Source organism: Balaenoptera physalus (assembly GCF_965194825.1).
Source record: "Balaenoptera physalus genome assembly, chromosome: X".
Taxonomy (NCBI): Eukaryota; Metazoa; Chordata; class Mammalia; order Artiodactyla; family Balaenopteridae; genus Balaenoptera; species Balaenoptera physalus.
In genome coordinates, this window is record NC_138903.1 from 37,951,340 (window position 1) to 37,977,757 (window position 26,418).

Sequence of the window (26,418 nt, forward strand, 5' to 3'; positions counted from 1 at the left end):
CCTCCTACTTGGCTAATGTGGATGGAAAAGCATCAGTAACTTTCTAAAAGCCACTCTACACAAGGGGTAAGCCATAGCATACCTTTGACACTGGGCATATACATCCTCAACCAGGAGACATATGCTAGAAGCTGTGATATTAACAGCTTTCTCCCTTGCTATTACTGTACACAATGGGCACCATCTGTGATGATTTAGAGAATCATACAAGCAAAAACAGAATATGTAAAATACATTGCATATTCTCTTGTACAAAGTTATCTGTGTACCGCTACCTAATACACTCTACTAGATTATTCCAAAGTGGAAGTATAATTTTCTGAGGAAAATGTTGAAGAAATAAAACTTGTAGCACAACATAAAAATGAAATTTTGCATGATCTTCAAGATCAGCTACATGGAAATGAGAATGCTATAGACTGAATGTTTGCATTCCCCTAAAATTCATATGTTGAAACCTAATCCCCAATGTGATGATACTTGGAGGTAGAGCTTTTGGGAGATGATTAGGTCATGACGGTGGAACCCTCATGAATGGGATTAGTGCCCTTATAAAGGAAACCCCAGAGAGCTCCCTCTCCCCTTCTGTCTTGTGAGTACATAGCGAGAAGATGGCCACAGGAAGCAGGCCCTCGCTAGACACGGAATCTGCCAGCACCTTGATCTTGGATTTCCCAGCCTCCAGAACTATGAGAAATAAATGTTTGTTGCTTAAACCACCTAGTTTATGGTATTTTTGTTATAGCAGCCTGAACGGACTATGGCAGAGGGCAAATTTTTCATCATAAGTATATACCAAACCAGGTTCTCATAAATCCCACCCTCAACCCGGCCCCGGCTTCTGCCCAGGAGGCCTTCATCTTTTTCTGGGCTAGCTGAGTCCATATGTTTTGTGTGTGTGTGTGTGTGTGTGTGTGTGTGTGTGTGTGTGTGTAAATATCAAATTCCTAACCAAATACTCAAATATTTAATATTTCTGAAGTCTTAGTGCTACCTAAGCAAACAAAACTGGGTATGATACATCTGTACATTTTCAAGATAAATGCATTTAAATAGTCTACACATGTCCTAAACAGACATAGAGCAAAACATCAAAACAATGTACCAAGTTGAGGAATCACCTTGGATTCAAAAGGGGCAGTAAGCAATACAGGGTGTGTGGATACAAGGGAGTTGTTGAGATCAGGGCCATTTCACCCTTTTCAGTAAATCATAAGATATTTATTTTCATGTATCAGGCACAGCAGGCTCAGCAAATACTGAATTAAAAGCTTAACAACAGTCTTTTTGAGACTTACACAAAGCAGTGATATCTTTCTAATTAGTATAAGCCATGTCTCTGAAGGCATCGAAAACAAAATCACATCTACTGAAATCATCAATCCATTACAAATACCACTTTTCCTCAGCTAATTCTAGGTGAAGAAATGTAACTTGAAAGATAGAAACCCAAAGCAGTAACAACATCAATCTCTAGTAATATTCTTCTATCTGAGAAATGTCAATACTTCTCAAATTCACATAAAATATCACAGCCTTCAATGTCTTATTTCCCATTTCACTTTTCTCTTCTATCCTGGAACGAAAAATATGATAAAACTCTGACACAAGGATTCCAATTTAGCCATCTGTCAATAGATCACAAAGCCGTCTGAAGTTTTAGACTACACAGCAGCCACAGGTAACTCCAGATGGTCTGAAAAACTTGGGGACACTTGCTGCATGTGCTCTGCTATGCTTTCTAGTGAAAACTCCCAATAACCTAAAACTGGGAGAGGGGAAAAGAGCCTGCAGTTGGTACTTCCCGGGGCAAGGGAAGAAAACAGCTTTAAGAGAGTAAGGCTCCAGCTGAAACAAATCTCCCCTGTTGGGTGGTTGTTGGTTGGTTGTTTGCTTTAATACAATGCTGATGAGTCACTTTGAAGTGACTTATAATACAAATAAATGTTGGGAAGATTAAACAGAGCCTATCAAACCAAACAATAATATTTTGAAAGTAAAATTCATATAGTGGTCCTTTAAAGAGAAAACATTTTAAAATGTAAAACCAGCATAAATACCACTGTATAATAAAACTTACCATTAGTAACATTTGCTACATAGCAGTTTAATATTAATCCCATATTTTCCATATAATACTTGGAAGCTGTTCATAGCCTCAAACAGTATTAGACTCAGTATTTCACTAACTGACCTAATGCTATGGCCCAGGAAAAAGCAATAATTGCACTAAGAGAGGTCAACTTATTCCAGAGAAAGGCTTACACGAAACAACCATAATTCAAAGGACTGAGGAATTATCATAAAGAATTTCCCAGCAGAAACTGGTAAAATAGATGTGGGCAAATCACACTTTCGAGTTTGACAGTACCTGTAGAACTTTGCTTAATTCCTTCCTTGTTGGTATACCTTTTATTAATAAACTAGTTATTAACTGTTTATGTTTATTAAGCTGCTTAATAAACTACTTTCACCCACTATTATCCAAATACAGAGACCAGCTGCCCCTTCAAATCACCATTTGGGGCAGGGCCAGGGTTCTAAAAGGGGTTTCTTGACAAATACCCACTTCTTGCTAACTCTGTTCTTACCCAATTTCCCAGTTCTCTTTTTCTCTTTCTGTGTGCGTGTGTGTAATATCCCACTCTATTCACTACCTGCCCTGCCCCAACCCAAGGATGATACTGACCTTCCACTCCCAAGACTAGACTAATTGTTGAGAGCTAGAAATGGCACTTCTGATCAGTCACTTTTAAGAAAACACTTGTTATACTAGAAAAACTGGCACATTATTTGAGGATTAAAAAAAGTCTATTTAGATCTTAACTTCATACTAAAAAACAAAATAAATTTCAGATAAATCAAAGAGTTAAATGTAAGAAATCAAAACAAAGAGACAAATGCAGGTGAATTTCCACATGACTCCCAGGAAGAGAAGGACTTTCTAAGCATCAAAACAATTACAGAAATAACAAAGGAAAGTACTGACAGAGTTTGACTATGGTAGAAGCTCTCCTAATCAACCTCTACTTAACCAATTTCACAGACTGACCCATTCCCCAGCCGCTGTGTAGAAACCTAATGAATGCCCACAGCACGGTGATTGCTCAAGGCTAACAGGCTACTGTGTGGTACACCTGCCTATGAGCTCTACAAATTAAGTTGCCTACTTACCAAGAGTTATTTATGTGGTCCTCTTTATGCTAGTTGTGTACCTGTTACTATAATTCTTAATTATATGTCACATCCATTGGAGGTGAGTGCAAAAAGAGAGGCACTGGCTATAAAGACCAGATAAAGGTGATGCTGAATTAAATGTGGGTGACAAACCTGCAAAAGACTTGGCTGGGGGCGGGGGGAATCTGTAAAATACCTGAAAGGATTCTGCATCGATTACAGCTCATTAAGGTATCACTCCACTTTAAAGAATCTAAAACTAGAAATCACTGATGATGAATTTTGGATGAGATGTAAAAAAGAAATATATAGCAGATTTTTAATCAATTAGACTCATATTCAAAGAAAAGCAGCCCAAGATAAAAGAATTAGCTACTTAATGTGTATTCTGAAGCTTTAACGTTGAAGACACAAACTTTTTTAGGATACCCCTTCCTATTAAGCAGACCAGCTATGAGATCTAATCACACCAAATAAAGAGGCTTCTTGTGTATGACTGTCAGTTTCCACACATCCAAACTCATCAGAAACAGAATGAAAAACTAAACTTGAAAAATATTTGAAAGACAATGGACATATATACACTATCAAATGTAAAATAGATAGCTAGTGGGAAGCAGCCACATAGCACAGGGAGATCAGCTCAGTGCTTTGTGACCACCTAGAGGGGTGGGATAGGGAGGGTGGGAGGCAGGGAGATGTAAGAGGGAAGAGATATGGGAACATATGTATATGTATAACTGATTCACTTTGTTATAAAGCAGAAACTAACACACCATTGTAAAGCAATTATACTCCAATAAAGATGTTAAAAAAAAGGAAAGAAAATGATATAGGTTAATATGTTTGATATATAAAGTTTAGATAAATTAGCAAGAAAAACACTAGGCAACTAATAGGAAAAGGGGGAAAAACCCAAATGGCCAATTTATAGAAGGAATACAAAAAATTAAACGTGAGGAAAATGAATGCTTTCATTGGTTATCAAAAAGACAAAATAGTTCAATGAGATAACATTTTTGCCCAACAGGTCAATAAAACTTAAGCAATTAGCATGTTCATTGTTGCCAAATGCACAATGCAACAGTTAGGGATACCATTTGCTGCTAAAAGAAGACATTCTGGTAGAACCTTTCCAGAAATCAATCAGGCAACCTATGTCAAGAGGCTTAAAAAATGTCTCTATCCTTTGACCAGGCAATTATATTTCTAGATGCCATTCTTAGAAAATAATCTGAAATCTGAATAAAGCTTTAGCAATAAGATACTCTTCAAAGTGTTATTTATTATAATATTTTAAAATTTGAGAAAAAAACCTTTCAACAAAAATTACTGTGTCAGGCACTAAAGATGAACTGGAAAAAAAAAAAAACAGTCCCAGCCCTCTTTGAGTTTAGAGCCTTTTGGCAAAGGGAAACAAATTAAACAAGTAATTATCTGAAGTCCAACAACAGGGGAATTATCAAGTAAATTATGAGACATCCAAATGATGAGATGATACACAGCCATCAGAAATTATTTATAATGAATTATCAAGGACATGAAGAAGTACTTATACTAAAGGAAAAGCTATCAAATTATAAATGGGTATAAAAAATATATTGAAAATCTAAGAAGGGGAGCAGGACTTCTGATGGCAGGTACTAGCGATCCTAGGTACAAGCGGGGTCTGTGGCATTTTAACTTGGGGCTGCTTCCATTACCCCCACTACAACCTGTGGCATTGTAGTTCTGGGGACACTGACACTGCCATTAAAGGGAGCTGACCTGATTTGGAGCTCCAAGGGAAAGCCCCAAGCCTGCAGCATTGTCAAAAACAATAGGGATCATTAGCAAACAAACATCACAGCTGCCTAAGCCTAGAATACTGGTTGGGGCAAATAAGACCTCAACCAAATACGTAAAAGGGAGCTCTGGAGAATGAGACAACCATAGGGGGCTTAAAGCTCTGACATATTCTTGGGGTTCTGGAAGGTTGGATGCATGTGAGGCCTTGCATTAGATGCACTGTGGACAAGGAATAAGCAAGGATCAAGGAAAGAGGAGAGCTTCCCAGCTTATCTACCAGAAGGATTTCACTGTTTAGTTTGAATTTCTGTACAAGAAGAAAGTAAAAGCCAAGGCAAACTGGTAAACTGCCTGAACTTTGAAGGCGTGGACTGGGGCACACATTCAAAGTCCATGCATCTAATAACCCTACTATACTCCAGACATTATATAAGTGCTAGAGATATAGAGTCCCTGGTTCCTGCCTTTGAGAAGCTCATATTCTAATCATGGTACCAGGTGTCCAAGAAGTAATTAGAAATCTAAGAAAAAGAGAGGGTTTCAAGGGACGGAGGGGCTTTTGATTAAACACAGCTAACTGAATATAAGCATCTGTCTACCTCCCTTCAGAAGCCATGAGAGTGAAGAATTAGGAAAGATATAAACCAACAAGATCGAGAAAGTGGGAGAGAATCTGACAGTAAAAGAGAGAGGTCCACAAAATTTTAGAGGAAAAGCCTTTGAAAAAGAGGTAACTGACTTGGTTGTATCTTTCTTCTTTCTGCCAAGTACCTCCAGTGGGGCCATCTAAACTGAAGCAAGTAATAAGCTAGTCCATTCCTGAGGGCCTTAGAAAAGCAGAAGGTAAAAGTTCAAGAATTGACGCTTCCATGGACATCTGAAGGAAACAGGAATTTAATTTTTCAAAAAAAGGGAGGGGGGGAATCCTTTAAAAGAGCAGTAAGACTCTCAGATTCTTTCACCTCAACCAGAGCGTCAGGCAACTGCTTTTTCTCCACACAACAGAAGACTTTCTGGAGAGGCTGAACCAGAGTCCCCAAACTCAGGAACACCGGCCATAGCTGAGAACAGAAATGGGATGCTTTACTGAAAACAAGAAGTAAAAATCTGCACAGCCAATGGTGAAAGGTCCAGCCCTTTCCAGACTGGGCTTCTGAATACTAGATTCGAGCTTATTACACCCAAATCCCCTCCCACAAGAGATTCAAGGAGTCCTAAGTAGAAAAACTGACTGGCTTAAGGAAAAAAAAAACTTCACAGTTAGTTCCTCATAAATACCCAGGTTTCCCCCAGTCACACCACAGGGAAGCCCATCAGTCAACAAGCCCCACTCATGTACACTGAGTTTCCAATCAACTATTCCATAACAGAAACAACCTCCCCAACTAGCTTGAGGGACACCTCTAACATGAAAGATACCAAGACTAAGAAATGGGAAAAGAAACTCAGTAAAAAACAGACAAGATGAGGAAGATATAATTCACATATCATAAAGTTCACCCTTTTAAAGTATACAATTCAGTGTTTTTTAGTATATTCACAAAGATGTGTCTCGATCAGTAAGCACTATCTAATTACAGAACATTTTAATAATCTCAGAAAGAAACTCCACACCCATTAGCAGTCACTCCCCATCCTCTCCCTCCCCCTCAGCCCCTGGCAACCACTAATCCAGTTTCTGTCTCCACAGATTTGCCCATTCTGGACATTTCATATAAATGAAATCATACAATATGTGGTCTTTTCCATCTGGCTTCTTTCACTTAGCATAATGTTTTCAAGGTTCATCCTTATGGTAGCACATATCAGCACTTCATTTCTTAATTCTTTTATGGCCGAATAATATTCCACTGTGTACAACTACCACATTTTGTTTATCCATTCATCAGTCGATGAACATCTGGGTTGTTTCCACCTTTTGGCTATTATGAATAATGCTGCTATGACCATTGATGTACAAGTTTTTGTGTGAATATATGTTTTCAATTTTCCTTGGTATATATCTAAGAGTGGAATTCTGGGTTGTAGAACCTATATTTAACTTTCTGAGGAACTGCAAGAGTGTTTTCCACAGTGGCTGCACCATTTTACATTTCCATCAGCAATGTATGAGAGATCCAATTTCTCCACATCCTCATCAACATTTGTTATTGTCTGTCCTTCTGATTCTAGCCATCCTAGTGCATGTTTAGTCTCACTGTGGTTTAAGTTAAGTCTCATTAAGTCAAGTCTTATTGTGTTAAGTCTCACTGTGGTTTTGATTTGCACTTCCCTAATGACTAATGATGTTGAGCACCTTTTCATGTTTATGGGCCATTTGTAAATCTTCTTTGGAGAAATGTCTAGTCAATGAATTTTAAATTTTATTTAACTTTAAATAGCCACATCTGGCCAGTGGCTAGAGTATTAGGCAGATGGCAGGATTTAGCATCTGGGCCCTTACCTTTGCTCAAGGTCAGGTGGGACTGCCTAGGTGACTGAAGGTCAATCCCGGCTTCATACCTCAACCTGGATGCCCCAGATGGAACTAGGAGTGAGGCAGCAAGGAGGGAGGAAAGGGAAATTGGTGCAATACCTGGAAGGAGGACGTACTTGGCACAGAGCCTGGCTCTCAAAACTTACTGTTGATAATGAAAGCAACTCATATTTATTGAGCACTTGCAAGGTACCAGGAACTGTGCTTTATACCCACTGTCTCATTTAGTCGTTAAAACAATCCTATCAGGTAGATTCTACTGTATCCATTTTACAAATGAGGAAGCAGTTTTAGACAGATCAGCTAAGCAAGTATTAGTAATTTTACTCACCATAAAATTCTCCATTCCATTTCAACCTTAGAAATGTCTTTTCTTCATCTAGTTTAATTATAACAACGATCTGACAGTTCTCAATAGGGAAGCTAAGTGTTATTCAGGATTCCATCATTATGTTCAGCATATACTGTACAATTCTATATCTGCTAACCTATCCCAAAGGGACATTATGAGAATTAGATGGTTTTTGAAGCAGCAAAATATTAGCACTAAATGAAAATCTGAACTCCTGACTTTGTGCATTATGGGTCAGATTTTATCTTTTCTAATGTGTTCGGCTACGTCCTCCCCTTCTTTGAATTGGTTCAACAACTATATAATGAACATTGACTATGTGCCAGATGCTGTCCTAGGTGTAGAGATACAGCAGTGGCTATGACAGCCATGAATCCTGACCTAATGAAGCTTAAAAGATATATTAAAGAAATATATGGTTTTAAAAGTATACAAGCTTCAATAAGTTTATGTCACATGGAGGCGTTGTTGCAGTGTCTATTTCATAATGAACCTTATCCCTGCAGCATAAGTACCCTTAAATGACACTCTCTGCCTACTAAGAAATTCTGAGTCTGAACATTATAGCCTTTAAAATGGCTTAAAATCCACACATTTGGCAGAACTACGGCAGTTGCTTCTAGGGAAGTAGCACCCAGCTCCCAAGCACGGCCAGCTGCCAAGGAACAAAAGGAATTATTAAAGCTTACCTTCAGCTCCGCAGGGCTGTCCGAGACTCTTATGCACACCAAGGGAGAACAACACAGCCGGAGTCAGCAGAGCACTTCTCCTGCCTAAAGCGCGGCGTGATTTCCCAAGCTCTCCTCACCACCCACCCCTGGCCCCTACTTCAGGTAGATAAAACAGAAATGATGAGGCTGTTCAGATGATTCGTGTGGGTGGCTACTGTGCTGACTGGGACGACAAGGCTGCAGAACGCTGCTCCCGTTTAAAGAGCTCACATTGTATTCATCGCTATAAATAACAATTTAGGTTTTAAAACACTGCATTTCCACACTACATTGTACAAAACAGTAAAGCTCAAGTTCTCCTGTACATGGGTTGCTCTTGACAAGAGACCTAAGTAGCCACACTCTGAGGGCTGGCCGTTGCCTGACCCTCTCTCCTTGTACATCGCCTCTGGGATGAGTAAGCAGGGCAAAAGGTATGAATTAACTTGAATGGGAAAGTCCAAATGAAAGGTCTAACTCAATCATTTCCAGTCTCAAGCTCACTATTTCCTATGTCTTACCCAGCATCCCCTACCAAAGTAGTCAACCCAAGTTGACTGAAAGAAATCACGGACCCAAGAAACTCACCAATAACATAGCTCAGAATCATTCAGCCAACTCATGTTTCCTGACTTAAAACATCAGTCATGTACAACCAGGGAGTCACAGCTGCAAAAACAACACTTTTGCCTGATCTTACTAAAAGAACTAATGGAGACTGGGAGAAGGCCCCTCCCCCTTTTTTTCACTTCCTTCAGTGGTGTGGGTAGCGAGAAAGATTCCAAGTGCATCAATAAGAACAACACTGAAATTCAGTTCTTGTATTTTATATGACACTGACCACCAATTACCTTAAAGCCTGAGAGTAAGTACAAAAGAATACTGAGGGTGCATTATGATAGTCCAACTAAGGATAGAAATAGCCATCATTGGTTATGGGAAGACTAATGAAAACTCACCCAGTAAACATCCTAAGATTACCCACAATATTCATTATCTATATGCTCATAAACATCCTTGTGAGGTACAAGTGACTAAAGCACTCCAGGCCAAGGATAAAAATTTTCCAGATGGGATGGTGCTATTTCAGTGGCTTAGAGTACACCAAACAGCTCCCATGAATTCCTAAATTTAGCAGTCACAAAGTGGGTTTTCTCTTGGGGAAGTAAAAAGGCAGCAAGAATTGGGAGAAATGAAGACTATAGTAGATAATTAAGTTAGGTTACACTAGAGTACAGCAAAACCAAGGACATACCAGTGCAAAATCAGTGAGGAAATGTCACAGAATTGTTAAACAGACTACCACTATTACCAAACATAGAAGGAAAGGGCACCGTAGTATATTATTTTCACAAGTCTCTAGTCACTGAGTAATAATTTGATATCAGAGAGCACTGGGTTTATAGAAATAATAGGGTCAGGTGCAAAGGCAAAAAAAATAGCTGTTTGCCTATTGGTTTCAGATATCTGTAGTTCAGTGTTATGGGCAAGAAAACAGTACTACTAAGGCTTCAACTTGGGCAGGGATCAGCAAACTTTTTGTGTTAAAGGCCAGAAAGTAAATATTTTAGGCTTTGCAGACCATATGGTCTCTGCTACAACTACTCAACTCTGCCCTTGTAGTGTGAAAGCAGCCACAGACATTATTTAAATGAATGAGTGTGGCTGTATTCCGGAAAAACTTTATTTACAAAAGCAGACAGTGGGCCGATTTGGCCCATGGGCCATAGTTTATTGAGCTCTAATCTAGAGTTCTAAATCAATGGTTCTCTAACTTTAGTGGGCCTCAGAATCCCTTGGAGAACTGTTAAAATGGAGACTGCTGGGCCCCACCCCCAGAGCTTCTGATCTATACGGCTAGGGCCCGAGAATCTGCACTTCTAACAAATTCCCACGTGATACTGCTTTTGCTGGTCAGGGTGAGGTCCACACTTTGAGAACCACTGCTGTAGACCTCACTACTAAACAGGGAGTTCAACATTTTAAGTAGCTGCTGAAGTTCACACCAGATTGGCCACAAAAATTTGTCACTTGTAGTAAGTTCCAAATTTCAAAGCTCAAATAAAATTAAGTAATTTAAAGAAAAGCAAGGGGAAACACACTAGTCAGGATTTTTTTCTTCACTTTGACTTCAGTGTAAACATTACCCCATCCGTAAAATACACACAATTCTTCCTCAAATCTCTTTATTCAACATTTTTCACCCAACATGTTCTAAGTCCTATAAAGATTTGAGAAGTATTAAGCTCTAGAAATCAAACAAGAAAATAAAATCAGTTTTAAAGACAACGGTAAATGACTCTTGCAAAATCAAAAAATATTTGACAAAGCCCATTTCTAATTAGAAGTGCCTCATTTCAAAATAATACATGTAAGGTAGTTTAAGACTTTTGAAGAATTGTGTCATTTTATGTTCATAAGGATCAAATGAGGTAGATAATATAGCCTTTACTAACCTTCTTTTACAAGATGAAGAAACTGAGAAAAACAAACCAAATGCTGATTTGTCACAATTAAAATTTTTTCCTTAAAATACTATTTTTCCCAGTAAGTTTTAAACTGCACTAATCAAATCCAACTTGTACATGTCTTTCCAGGACTATGTCTATGAATGTGTCTTCATGGGGAAAAATATCATTCTAATAAGATCTTCAAGTCCATATTCATATTCATGGGGCTAATGCTAAAGCCATCCAGGCAAGTCTAACCAAGAAGCCTGAACTTTAATCAGATGGCAATTTAAAGCACGCTCTACCTTTAGTGCAAGTGGGTCACAGATTATGGAAGTGTAGTGATCCCTTCCCAGCAGTACAATAGAAACACTCAGAAATGGGAGAAATACTATTAATAGAGATAATCCAAAAAGTAGAGCAGCAAGCCGAGAATCTCCCCCTCCAGGTTCCCAGGCTCTTTCTGCAACAGTGATAATGTATTCATTTGAATAGATATTTACACAAATCATTTTTACATCCATTTTAAGAGGGAAATGTTTTTTAAAAAGAAAGAAAAAAGGAAAGAAATATAATCTACAATACGTATGGTCAGTAGACGTTTTTTCCATTCTTATTAGCATTCTTCTAAAAGTTTTACATATGTTGATTATAATGTGAGATAATTACATTCTCACTTTAACCTGTAATCTGAATACTCCCGTAACAATTTTTTTTAATTTACATGAAATATAATTAAAGAAAGTCCTTAGTGAAAACGCCTTCTTATTTGTTTTACAAGTATCTATTTTACAAGTGACTAAAGAAAAAATTATTAAAGATAATCTCAAATTCAATGCCAGATATTACTGCTGGGACAAAAATCCAGTTAAGACAATATTAAGCCCAAGAAGACCAGTAAAGATTCTAAATAAAAAAAAGTTCACCATTCTGCTTCTGAACTAATGGCTCAGATGGAATTCAGCAAAAACTTCTAACCTAAATAACGTAATATAAGTAATACTGTCCACAGATTATCATAGGAAGAGATGCCTTTTACTGTCCTCTGAAGCCAACCTAAGAAGTATTTTCATCAAAGTAAGTGGTCTAAATAGATTCCAACATGATCATTCTTCCACTTGACAATGTAACATGATCTAGTAGATGAAATGCTGTTCTGTAAATGTAGGTAATTTAGATTCAGTGCCCAATCGTATCGGAGACTACAACTTTAGAATCTTTCCACCTCATTTTGCTTGTGTTTAAGAGGTGGACACTGCTGCCTTAATAAAATTTGGGGAAGTTACATAAAAGAACACTATAATATCCATAAATCCTATATATGGCTGTTTCCTAAATATATATTCTGGGATTCTCCTTGTCTCAGTTTTGAAATTTCACATTATGAACAGTTAATTCACCTTTCATATATCCAAATGCAAAGACAAAAGCTGATACAAAATTCCCCCTTTTAACATAATCTTTGGAGCTTTTCTCAACACTGCAAAATTAGAACAGTCTTGCAAACAAATTATGTAAATCTATAAGCTCAAAGAATGCTATCTTTCCTATGTACATAAGAGGCAATGACAGTTTTTTTAAGCCACAAAGCACTCTAAATAGTGTATGTTTACTACCACAAAATGTATCAAGTGAAATGAATTCCAGACACGAAATAGAATTTGAAGTTTTATTTACACTACACACCCTAATCCCAAATAATGACTCTAGCAAAGGCTCTTGGTGAAGTCATAAAATATACATAGATGGCACATCACAACTTTCCAATTAGGGATGGAGATTTAGCTAGCGATGTTTCCCCTAACTTTATTAAAGCTAATATTTTAAAAAATATTCCATTTCTGACAATTTCTAGTATGTTCTCCACTCTGCTTTCATCCATTCTACAGGCAATAAGCAAGAATGAAGGAAACAGTTTTTTTCAGGCACTCCACATTTATACTGCCTCCAGTCAGACAATCTTAGAAGAATTTTAATGGGTTTCTTCCCCTTTAACCAAGGATCAAAAAGAGAATCCAAAAGCAGTAAAAACAAACAAAACAAACAAGCAAAAAAACCCTAAATGTACAGTACTTCCCCATTTAACAGTGAAAACAGTTTGGTGGACCAGTCTTAATATCTTTATATTTTGGTAGAAACAATCTACCTACTATGGGGCTACTGAGACCACTGAAAGAACAACCCAACCTTGAGGGTAAACAAAAATGGGAACTGGACAGTCAGCTCCAGTTTCATTTTTAATCTACAACAGGATCAGCAAACTACAGCCCAAGGGCCAAATCTAGCCCACCACCTATTTTTGTAAATAAAGTTTTATTGGAACACAGCCACACATTTGTTTTCGCATGGTTGTCTTCACACTACAACGGCAGACTTGAGTAGCTGTGACAGATGTGTGGCTCGTCAAGCCTAAAATATTTACTATCTGGTAGTTTACAGATAGTTTGCCAACCCTTGTACTACAACATCTAAAATTGTTGAAAATCAGTATAAATATGTCCGTGAGATAAAAGGTTGACCAACAACCCATAAAATTTGCTTTATGTCACAGTGTGTAGAACAGACTCTTAGGCAAGCTGTGATAGTACTCCCCTGATTAAAAAGCATCTAACCGGGCTTCCCTGGTGGTGCAGTGGCTAAGAATCCGCCTGCCAATGCAGGGGACACGGGTTCGAGCCCTGGTCCGGGAGGATCCCACGTGCTGCAGAGCAGCTAGGCCCGTGCACCACAACTGCTGAGCCTGCGCTCTAGAGCCCGCAAGCCACAACTACTGAAGCCCTCGCACCTAGAGCCCGTACTCCGCAACAAGAGAAGCCACCGCAATGGGAAGCCCACGCACCACAACAAAGAGTAGCCCCCACTCGCCACAACTGGAGAAAGCCCGCGCGCAGCAACGAAGACCCAATACAGCCAAAAATAAAAACAAATAAATTAATTAATTTAAAAAAAAAGCATTCTAACCCTCATAGACTGCTGGTGGGAATGTAAAATGGTACAGACACTTTGGAAAAGTTTGGCATTCCTCAAAAAGTCAAAGAGAGTTACCATTTGACCCAGCAATTCCACTCCTAAGTATAAACCCAAGAGAAATAAGAACAAAACTTGTACATGAATGTCCATAGCAGGATTAATTATAATAGCCAAAAGGTGTAAACCACCCAAATCACCCATCAATTGACAAATGGATCAACAAATGTGGTCTAGCCGCACAATAGGATATTATTGGGCCTTAAAAAAGGAATGAAGCGCTGATACATCTACAACCTGGATGAACCTTGAAAATATTATGCTTAGAAAAAGAAGCCAGTCACAAAAGACATGTTGTACGATTCCATTTGCATGAAATGTCCAGAATAGGTACATCTGCGGAGACAGAAAGTAGATTAGTCATTACCTGGGGTAGGGAAGGATGGGGAGTAAGAGTTAAAGTATACAGGGTAGGCTTCCCTGGTGGCGCAGTGGTTGAGAATCTGCCTGCTAATGCAGGGGACATGGGTTCGAGCCCTGGTCTGGGAAGACCCCACATGCCGCGGAGCAACTGGGCCCGTGAGCCACGATTACTGAGACTGCACGTCTGGAGCCTGTGCGTCTGGAGCCTGTGCTCCGCAACAAGAGAGGCCGCGATAGTGAGAGGCCCGCACACTGCGATGAAAAGTGGCCCCTGCTTGCCGCAACTAGAGAAAGCCCTCGCACAGAAACGAAGACCCAACACAGCCAAAAATAAATAAATAAATAAATAAAGCCAGAAAACATCTTTAAAAAAAAAAAGTATACAGGGTTTCTTTCGGGGGTGATGAGAATGTTCAAAAATTTATTACGGTCAAAGCTTACCCTTCCCCCTCCCCATATCCTCAAGTCCATTCTCTAGTAGGTCTGTGTCTTTGACAAAGTGAGAGAGTGGCACGGACATATATACACTACCAAACGTAAAATAGATAGCTAGTGGGAAGCAACCGCATAGCACAGGGAGATCAGCTCTGTGCTTTGTGACCACCTAGAGGGGTGGGATAGGGAGGGTGGGAGGGAGGGAGATGCAAGAGGGAAGAGATATGGTAACATTATGTATATGTATAACTGATTCACTTTGTTATAAAGCAGAAACTAACACACCATTGTAAAGCAATTATACTCCAATAAAAATGTTAAAAAAATTTATTATGGTCACCATGCACAACCCTGTGACTATACTAAAAACCACTGAATTGTACACTTTAAACGGGTGAACTGTATGGTATGTGAATTATATCTCAAAAAGGTGTTACCCAAAATAAGGCATTCTATTACTCTGCTAAAACATCTAAAATCAGAGTATTAGAGTGTTATATGTAGGAATACCTCTTAAAAGACAACCAGTCTCTGCTTATACTAAATGACAAGCAGTGTAACAGTACTGAAGAGCAGGCACTTAGACCACGTATACTCAGGTGCAAATCCCCACATTGCCACTATTATTGCCACTTTGCCCAGGGCAAGTTACTAATCTCCTTATTCCTCAGCTTTCTCATCTGTAAAATGGGGAGGGGGGTGATTGCCTCAAAAGGAAGGTCTGTGGCCAAAGTTAAATTAGAAAAATATAAAGAATTTAACACCATGTCCAGCACATAATGAGCTCTCAAACCACAGGATCTGAGAACAACAATAAATTCCTAAAGTTGTCCCTGAAAACTTCAGCTTTATACTTGTTTGAATTTTTTATATGTTACCTGTGTCACTAAAACTAAAATACGAGCTGTGAACCTAAAACTGCTCTAAAGTATAAGGATTATTAATTTAAAAAATAAAACAGGGTGAACATTTTCAAAAACTTTAAGATTTCTTTTATTTTCCCTACCTGTATTCCTCTACTCCTTTTTCTAAATGAGATAGGCCTAAAAAGATTAAATAAGTTACCTAGGAAGCTTGACATCATTCAAGCCCCACCTCCTCTGTAAAGATCTCCCCAACTTCCTTCTCCTACTAGGTGGTCACAGTCTCTGGATTGCTCACTTAACACACTCTCCTTCAACTCCTGACTGAGTACTTACTATGTGTCAGTTGCCCAGTTATGCTGAGGATACTAGATGAACAAGTCAGATGCGACCCTGACCTTAACAGGACTTAAGTCTAGTTAGATTAGGTTTTAACTGTTGGTCAAATTCTCTCATGGACCGAGAGGTCCTTGAAGCCAGAGAACTAGAGTATTTGGTGAATAATAATGATAACGGCAATTTAAATAACAACCTTTAGACATTTTACGTATACCATGTTATTCAATCCGCACAACACCCCTGCAAGGTATATGCTATCACAACCATTTTACATATAAAGAAACTGAGGCTCAGAGAGGTTAACTAACTTGCCCAGGCCCACACAGCTAGAAGTGAATGCATAAATGAAAAAATGAATGAATGTTAATTAGCACCACTAACAGTTTTACACACATGGTAGAAAAGAATGTTCATTTCACCATATTATTTATGTAATAGAGCCTGTGTTTAGCACTGAGAAAGTGCACATTTGGAAATTGTTGAAACTTATCTACATAGCTGCCAAAAGTAATTTGAGTATCTCAGAGACATTCTAGAAATAAAAAATACTTATGCTGCACTTCACAATCACTAATCCATGCAAATGGCTCATGAAGCAGCCATCTTCATTCCTTCTATAAATAAGGAGAAAATGGTGACAATGTACCCAAAGGTTACCAGATCAGATCTTAGGGGGCTGCCTTACAAGCTACAAAGCACTGTGGATCCATATGTTTGGGGGAAAGTAGGTACCAAGCCGAATACAGATTCAACATAGTATATTTTGGATATTATTAAGCTACAGAGAGAGAGAGAGAACACAATCATCATTGCTAACTGTAAATGATTCAAATATTCAAAACAAAGATAACAAAGTTAAAAAAAGTATATCAAAAGAGATAAAAAAGAGAATGTGTAACAGAATACAAGAAGTTGAAATGAAATAATATGCACTTAGATACAAAGAAACTGGCTTAAGTGAGACAAAATAACTGTTTCTTATTGTGAGTGGATGTGGACAACTAAAAAAAGCCAATGAACAAATTTAGCTGCGGGGGGCGGGGGTGGAGGGAAGAGGGATGTGAAAGGGGAGGAGAGTACTACAATTATCCAACTGGGACCAGAAACCTTGAGGCAAGGAAGAATTCAGTTCCCTACAGGTGAAGGATTTAATAAAAGAACAATGGTTTGACAAATATCAAGAACTTAAAAGTATCTAAAATTTACTTTGTCATTTCATTAACGGTATCCATTTAATTGAAAGTTATGCACCAAGCTTGGGAATCAAAAAGACCTCATTTTAGGAAAGCCAAATGGTTTTACCTAAAAGCCAGGCATCAGAATCTGCAAAACACAATTCTAGTGAAAAAAAATGTACTCCTTTTTTTTTTAACCCTAAATATGTTGGTGTTGAGATAGATTCACAGAGAGACAGTATAGTATTACCAACATCCACAGAAATGAAGCCAGAATCTCGCTTTTTAGTCACACCATGACAGAATATTAAACATTATATTCATTTTGATAGATGCTTTAAATTGCCTCTGTTATAGATAAGCCTTTTCTTGGTCCTCAATCAGTGTGCTGGCATTTTACATTATTGATCTGCCCAACCTCGAGACTTCTGTGATGTTCAGCTATCCCGATTCTTCTAACTCTGTGAGTTATACTCCAAACCACAACACCTCCCGCCCCGAGCTCCATCAACCCCCAAGAACTCATTCATTCATAGTTTAACTTCCACACAGTTGATTCCCAAATATTCACTATCATTCCAGACCTCTCCCCCAAACTCCACCCGTATATTTCCAGCAATGATCACTTAGAAATGGTCTGCACTCAATTCAAAGACAAAGTACCAATCCATATCATGGAATACTGGGCAGCAGGCTAAGGGGAGACAGAGTTAGACAGATATATAGATGGATATGGAAAGGCCATCAGATACACTATTTTCAATGTAAAATGAATATTTCAGTTTTTTTTAACAAAAAACTTCCAGAAAGGTTGTACAAAAACTGGACAATGGTTACCTCTGGAGAACAGAGCTATGGATGGTGGGAGAAAGGAGAGAGATTCACTATTTACCTTTGCATCATCTATATTTTATTTTATTTTATTTTATTTTTGCATCATCTATATTTTAAAATTCATTTTATAATTTTATAAAAACTAGTTAATTAATTTTAAAAAGTAATGGAATATTATTAAATCTCAAAATTGGAAACATATATGAACTTTAAGTCAAAACTAGCTTCAGAAGCGAAATCTTCCCAGTATAGAAAGTCAAAGAGAGACTCTCCTATGCTGACTTGGGCTCTGTAACCAATCACAGCATAACACAGTCGGCCCTCCACCGGGTTCTGTATTCGCATATTCAACCAACTGTGGATTGAAAATATTCGAAAAAAAATTCCAGAAAGTTCCAAAAAGCAAAACTTGAATTTGCCTCTCAACATCTACTTACATAGAATTTACATTGTATTAGTTATTATAAGTAATCCAGAGATGACTTAAAGTAAAAGAGAGGATGTGCGTTAGTTACATGCAAATACTATGCCATCATATATAAGGGACTTGAGCATCCACGAATTTTGGTATTAGTGTGTGGCGGGGAGAGGGATCCTAAAACCAATCCCCTCACAGATACCAAGGGACTGGCCATCAGGGTAATTACATTTTACTCAGTTGAAAGATGGGATACCAAGATAAATGGGTGACTGGGAGAGAAAGGAGAGCAGGTCCTTTAGCACCTTGAACCCTGCAGTATAAATCCAATGCCATATTTGGTGGTTTAGAATCTGCACTCTCAGATGCAACTAAAAAATAAAAACAAAAATGTGAGAGCTGTACACCCCATCAGCTTGTGGCTGTGGTTAGGTACCTGCTCTGCAGCAGTAACTCAGTCACTTGATTACTTAGGTGTGCAGTGTTGGCAGACAGCTGAGACGCTCACCACTCAGCAGCTGTGGTTCAGTACACAGTTTTCAGAGTCAGAGAAAACAACTTCAGTATTTTTATCACAGGATATAGGAATAACTACCCTGTGGAAACAACCCCACCCCACACCCAACAAACACCTATCTCTGAAACCTCATTACTTCTGGTTTGGCAAGTTAGGAGTAATCAATCAACTATTCTGTCTGTTGGGGCAGGGGAATTGGAAGGAAAAAGCTGGAGAGTAAAAGGGGTGGAGAAAGTTCCAAAACAAATTATATTTTGGATGGATGGTCAAGATTCTACATTTCGGGGCTTCCCTGGTGGTGCAGTGGTTGAGAATCTGCCTGCCAATGCAGGGGACACGGGTTCAAGCCCTGGTCTGGGAAGACCCCACATGCCGCGGAGCAACTGGGCCCGTGAGCCACAACTACTGAGCCTGCGCGTCTGGAGCCTGTGCTCCGCAACAAGAGAGGCCGCGACAGTGAGTGGCCCCCGCTCGCCACAACTAGAGAAAGCCCTCGCACAGAAACGAAGACCCAACACAGCCAAAAATAAATAAATAAATAAATAAATAAATTTATTAAAAAAAAAAAGATTCTACATTTCCATGCATAAACTTATCAGTTTGGTGGCAAACACTGGTTATTTCATTAGAGAGAAAGACAAAAAGAACACAATAGATGAGACAATGAACCGTAGTATGGAACCTCTACTGAAGAGGTAAGAAATTTAACCAGAAAGTCGAACAATTAAAATTTGCAGTAAATAGGGAATTCCTCGGCAGTCCAGCGGTTAGGACTCCACGCTTCCACTGCAGGGTGCCCGAGTTTAATTGCTGGTCAGGGAACTAAGATCCCGCAAGCCGCGTGGCACGGCCAAGAAAAAAAATGTTGCAGTAAATAAACTCTGAAAATGAAGACATATGCCTTATTTTAAGGAAACTCACTGCAGCATTTTCACAACTGGAATCAACAGCAGAATGCAGCATGAAATGAACGGACTTTAGAACTGGTAGGATTCCCATGTGATCTTGGGCAAGTTACTCACCCCCCTCTGAACCTCAGTGTTTTCTGTAAAATGGGAACAATGAAAGGAGATAACATATGTAAAATGCCTAATATTAGAAGGCATAAATGGCAACTCCCCTTACGAAGTAGGCATGTTAAGTTATAAAAGATTTTTTTTTACTTGTGGACAATCTATGTCAAAGTTCCTTTAAACTGCTTCTGCCACATTTAAAATGTGAAAACATTTACAAAAATGCAGTAATTCAAGAACAATCTCAAAAAGTGAGGTACACTTGCTTCTTTAGTTTATTGAGTAGAGCTGTAACTGGAGATGTTTGAAAGAATTTTCAATTTAAAGGAAATATCCAGAAACACAAGGGACATTAGAAAGATGTAGTTTGGCAGGTGAAACTGTTGCAGATACAAGGGGAAAATGGAAAGGGGTGAACTGCATGTGTCAAGGCCATAGAACATGTCAGTCATGGAAGGTAAGGGAATCACAGGAAGCATTATGAAGACAACGTGCAAACCACACTTCAGGAACTCCAAGTCCTAACGCAGTCTGTAAAAAGCGGACGTGAAGACACTCTGAGAAGGTTGTGCACAGGCAGAAAAGCAACTGAGTGGCTCAGTTCCCTCCAAAGTGGTCCCAGAATCAAACTCCATCATCAGGAATCAACACTGCTTACCTCCTCCCAGTAAGGCCTGCCCCACAGCTTGGATCTTCCTGGGGCACCAGCACTTTAGCTGGTGATTGTGCTTCTTTTCCCCTGTTACATGACTGTCACTCTGATCAAGCACTTCTTTCGTGGAACATATACTCATTTCTGGAAAAATCTTGGTTCCTTCAGGCTCACGCTTGACCTTTTCCTAACATTAAAAACTCGTTTACCTACCATGTCTGGCTAAAATTCCCAGGGAAGGTGTTCCAACATGACGTAACACTCCCCCCTGTGGTACTAGAAACCCAAATCACTGGGCAAATCAATATACGTGAAAGCCATAGTAATTAGGACAAATTAGCAAAGCTGAATTTTTCTCTATGCTAAATTATATATTTTACATATTATTAATCTGGTATTTACATAAAGGCTGCATTTAACTCAATTCTCTGGCAAACAGCATTATTGGAATTGCAAGTATGAGATTTAAAGTGTATAAGCAAGTTAACTATACCCTTTTAATAGAGTGTATGTCCAAACACAATCCATACTAAACTGATAGATTTCTTAATATTAAATTAAGTCATTATAGTAGACAGCCATCATCAACTGTTATTGAAGCAATCCTTGTTCTGATTGTCATCAATCACCACATTAGCATTAGATGAGTGTCAAAAATCAATGTGAATCTTAAAAGACCCAAAAAAATCAAAGCCAAACACAGGCTGAAACAAAATTTTTATACAATAAGGCTCAGGAACACAATGTAGAGAAAAAAAAATCCACGTCCTGGTCTTTTGGCTTCAATACTTCCCCCAAAACATTTATTCTAGTTTTTAAAAACCGTAAGCCTCTGAAAAGCCAGTCCCAAAATATTACATGCATAACCTAAGTTTTAAACCAATGACTCTCAATCATAGCTGCACATTAGAATCACTTAGAGAGCGTTAAAAAAAAAAAATACCAATGACCAGGACCCACTTCCAGAGATTCTGATTTCATTGCTCTGACACAAGGCCCCTGAATTGATCTTTTTAAAAGCTCCCCTGGTGATTCTAATATGCAGCCAGGTGGAGAACCACTACTTTAATACAGCCTTTTGGGACAATAATTGCTCTGAGGTTGATAAACATGCTTTTTGCCTTTTAATGAGATTTTATTAAAACTACTCAATTCATTCCATAGCTAATGAGCAACTGTTACATTGCAGGCACTGTGTTAAGAGAAAGATGTGTAAGATATATTCCCTGCCCTCAAGAAGCTCCCTGTTAGCTAGGTAGAGAGACCCATAAATAAGTAACTGTAATTAAATATGATAAGTGCTCTTGAGGTGTAAGCAAATACAGCATGCCTCACAAACTTGCATGTCATCCTTGAGCAGGGGTCATGCTGCATCATTCCAATTTTAGTTTATGTCCTACCAAAGCAGGAAAGTCAGAAGTTACAGGTTACTAAATACTGAGGCAAACATTCAGCCTACACAAGGCGAAAAGTGTACATTTTGCTACTCTCCTTCACAGAAACTGCTGTACCATGAAGGTAGGCATTTCTATGTTTTAATTTGGATGAATCATTTTAAAATTTCCTTCATGTAACATTACTGATTATGCACTTGCCTATAAAACCATCAATTTGCAAAAGATACAGTAAATGCTTATGAACATAAAAATTAGCCGATTACCTGTATTTGCATAATACCTTTCCTTTCCAGTAATTGCTACATTTGCTAAGACAAGAAGTTTTGGGACAATGACAGCATTGGAGATTTGTTTCAGTCTCTTGAAAGATGTTACATGGGAAAATGTCATGGAAACAATAGGCATTCAAGGACCATTTGTAAGACTTTCAGAAATAAAAAGCACAGGGGAAAAGAGTTTAAATTTTTTTAAAAAGATACGGCATTCTCCCAATATTCATAATGGATCAGGCACCTGATTCCCTGTAAGTTAATGGATGAGTGAGTGAGTAGATAAGTAGTGAGGCAGGAGAGTGAGTGCGTGGTCAACTGATGGTAAAAAGGTGAAATCCATTTTAAAGCACTTCAGTGAAAATTTAAACCTGTTAAGCCCTAGGGGTCAAAAACAACTTGTGATACTAATTTGTTATAAAAGAAAAATCACAATTCCAGAGAACTTGGATAGAAATCAACAAGGTTTTTGGTACAAGTGAGGGCTTTCTGTTTAAATCCAGAGTTGAACAAATTCTGAGTTAAAATGCATGCTGTCAGAGACGCTGCAAGAAAATCTCAAGTGAATTTCAATTTCCAGATCAATATATGCTGAGACAATTTACCGGAGAAAACCTTCAACCTTTACACAGGGTGAGGAACACTATCATTACATTCTCTGCCACAAAGGCTACCTTGAATTCATTATTTCACAGAATGACATATTATAAGCAGCACTGGCCAAGTCAGATTTTGTAGGATATGAATGAGAGTTCACGTTCACAGTAGTTAAGGTAGCCATAGAGGAACTATCACCTCAAAATTAGCTTGTTCCCCATCCTTATGCAGCTCTGAAGCAACAGAGGAGATGAATCTAGTTCTACCAGAGGCGTTTCCTGAAAATATTCTATCAATTATAAGTCAGCAGAATACTGATTGTGCTAATGTGATGCTGTGATGCTGACCATTTCTTCTCGATATCCAAAGAGTCACATCATCACTCTTTCAGACCTCAAGGAATCAGAACTAGTTACTAACGTTGATTCAATGATGCCTATTTTCCGTTATCACAACAGAATTAACACTTTAATCTCACATTTTCCGATTATGACTTTGCTGGCTCATTTAAATCAAATATAACTAAGACACAACAAACATCATTTCCCCCCACGCACACACACACACACACATAATTATTTGGGGGCTTTGGGGAAACACCTAATTTACCTGCACTGGGTGCCAAGAATAAAGAAACCAAGGAGATTTTTTTTTTTGACATATTTGTCTCTCTAGAACTGTGCTATTCACATATGGCTATTGAGCACTTGAAATGTGGCTAATCCAAATGAGGAACTGAATTTTGAATTTTATTTAATTTTAATTTTAACTTAGAAAGAGATACTTGATTCAGTTATTAGAAAACTTTTAGGTATGTTTGGAACAACTTGGGTATGTGAATCTACTTTTGCAAATGCAAATTTTATGAAACTTAAATACAGAACAAGTATTTACAATGAAAATTTAGCTTAGTGTCAGAATTGAGATGTGTGGTTAGTGTAAAATACACATTGGATTTTGAAGAGTGAATATGAAAGAAAGGATGTAAAATAGCTCACTAATGATTTCTATACTGACTACATGTTGAAGTGATAATAGTCTGGATCTATTGGGTAAAAGAAAATATTTTATTAAAATTAATTGCACCCACTTGCTTTTAATCTTTTTAATGTGGCTATTAGAAATTTTACATATATAAAGTTACATATGGGGCTCACATTATATATTTTTTGGACCACTCTGCTTTAGAGCACTTCCACAACCACTTTACCAGGGCGCATTTGGATATCCTTCTTCCAGTAGACAGGCTGGTCATGTAACAATAGGGGCAAGGAGTAACACGTCCTTGTATCAACTGGGTCTGAGAAGTGTGTAGCAAGCTCTACCCACAATTTCACCATGTGAGGCGACACTGTAATACCTCAGCATGAAAGGAAAATAATAAGTTATCAGCACTTAAACAAATTGAAATCCAGTACTGCAGACAACTTAAAAGAGATAGAGCCAACTGCTCTAAGGTCTTGCTATCATTTCCCAGCTGCGGACCTTAAAATAGACGATAAAGCACCGCTTCCAAAAAGAGGCAAAATATTTCAATGGTAGCTACCTAGTAATCCTTAATAACTAAGCAAAAATTTCTCTTAAATCTTATCTCCTCAACTTCTAAAGCCACAGAATACACGCTGAACTAGGAAATCAACTTCAGATCGCCAGCATTTCCCTCACAAGCAAATTAGCAGGATTGTGCACTTGGAATACTGTTTGACAAGAATGAAATGGAAACTATTCAAAACAGATTTAAGGAATGGACAATTAGATGAGGAACTGCAGATTTAATTCTCAATCAGCACTGTGATTAATCTGATTCCCTGCTTTTCCCTAGTGTAATTATACAACACAGATGAAAGGATGAGCATTTGGACTGTCAGTTCTATATTCTGGACCAGCCCGGTGACTCAAAGCAGACGGCGCTACCACGCTAAGCACCATCCCAACAACAGTCGAGGGAAGCCTCGAACACTGATTTAACAGTCATTGCATAACGAGGCATTAAAAATTCGGAAACCCCCAACTCTTTCCACGTTGGTCTACACCAGGTGAAAAATTTGCTGAAACTGAACGCACCCCGTCTTAAATGACCCCCTCCAATCCGGGCATGGGATGAACACAAAGGCATCTATCTAATACCCTGCACAATAGACACACACCCCACAATTTAAAATCCTGGACGTTCTTTCTCTATCTCTCCACGGAAGCAAAGGAAATGCAAGCTGCTCTTTTCGTTAATGGTCTGTGGTACACGCAAGGTAACAATAAGCTCAACTGTTCCCAGGAAGCAACTATAAAATCGGTTCTGCCACGTCCCTGTGCAACCGTCAGATAAAATGCAGACAGCAGATTTCAGCCGGCCCCACGCCTCATGGGGTGGCCAACCTCGGCTCGTCGGCCTCCACGGATCGCCGAGAAGCCCCCAGACACCCACCCCGCGGGGGATCCAGGTACACGTCTATAAATACTCCCGGGCGAGGAGGACGAGGGAGGAGGGGGGGAGGGCAGGGGGCAGGCCCCGGGCGGGTGCGGGTGCGGGAGGACCCAGGCATCACTGAAATGCATTTTCCCACACTCCCGCTCCCTCGCGTGGAAACTCACTTGCCGATCACCTCGCACAGCTCGTACACATCCTCGAACAGCACGTCGTCGTCGGCCATGGTCCGGAGGGGACAGTGGCCGCAGCGTGGAGGGCTCCGAAAACGGGGGTGGGGGCGCCAAAGAGCTCAGTGCCCGGCCCCTGGCTCGCCTCCTCCCCTCAGGACCCGCGAGCCCTCGGTGCCGAGGACACTCGAGCGGGGCGGCGAGGCCCGGAGACTGCGGCGCCTTCCTCTGCGGGCGACCGCCCCGGCGCGGGCGGCGGGGCCGGGGCGCTGGAGCGAGGGCGGCCCGGGCCCGGCGCCGCCCGCCCGCCCGCTGCTCCTCGCGCTGCTCGGGCCGCGCTGCCCGGCGTGCGGATCCTCGGGGACCGCGCGGCGCCTCGCTCTCCTCTCGTCAGCCCGCGCGGGCCGCGAGGCCGCGACCGCTCCCTCGGTCGAGGCAGGCTCCGGCGCGGCGCGGGGCAGCTCGGGCTACAGGGGGGGCCGCGGCAGGACCATGGAGGGAAGATCGCCGCGGAGGGAGGTGGCGGCAGCAGATCGGCGCTGGGGACCAGGAGGCGGCGGCAGAGACGCTCCCTCCTCCTTCTCCTCCTCCTGCCGCCGCCGCCCGCCCGCCTGGGAGTGGGAGGGGGTTTCGCGGGACTGGCTCTCCGTGCGGGCGGGAGCCGAGGCCGCCGCCTTCAGCTCCTCCTCCTCCGCCTCGGCCGCCGACCAGCTCGCTAGCCCCGAGCACCCTCCTCGCGCACACAAGACCTCCTCCCACTCCGGCCGCACGGCTTCCAGAACCACAGGCCCCGCCCACTCCAGCCCGTCGGGAGGCGGTGGCCCCGGGAAAGAGCCCGGACAGAGCGGCGCATGCGCGCGCCGCGGGCCACGTCACGGCAAACCGGCGGGCGCCGGGAATCTAGAAGGGGCGGGGGGCTGAGGCACGCGGGCGGCATCTGCTTAGGCGGGGGCGGGGCGGGGTCGTTACCCCCG

General features: G+C 40.2%; 1 protein-coding gene across 10 annotated transcripts in view; it reads right to left on the bottom strand.

Moving 5' to 3' along the window:
* Positions 1-26,218, bottom strand: part of CASK (calcium/calmodulin dependent serine protein kinase) — a 393,009-nt gene extending 366,791 nt beyond the window's left edge. For 4 of the 10 annotated variants that reach the window (XM_082446397.1, XM_082446400.1, XM_082446399.1 and 1 more), the window contains exon 1: positions 25,442-26,217. In XM_082446397.1, the coding sequence (XP_082302523.1) occupies positions 25,442-25,500 (59 nt within the window). In that variant the 5' untranslated portion in view covers positions 25,501-26,217. Of the gene's footprint in view, positions 1-25,441 lie in introns of all 10 variants that reach the window. The other 6 variants (XM_082446401.1, XM_082446402.1, XM_082446396.1 and 3 more) reach the window with 4 other exon arrangements.
* Positions 26,219-26,418: the final 200 nt, after the last annotated feature.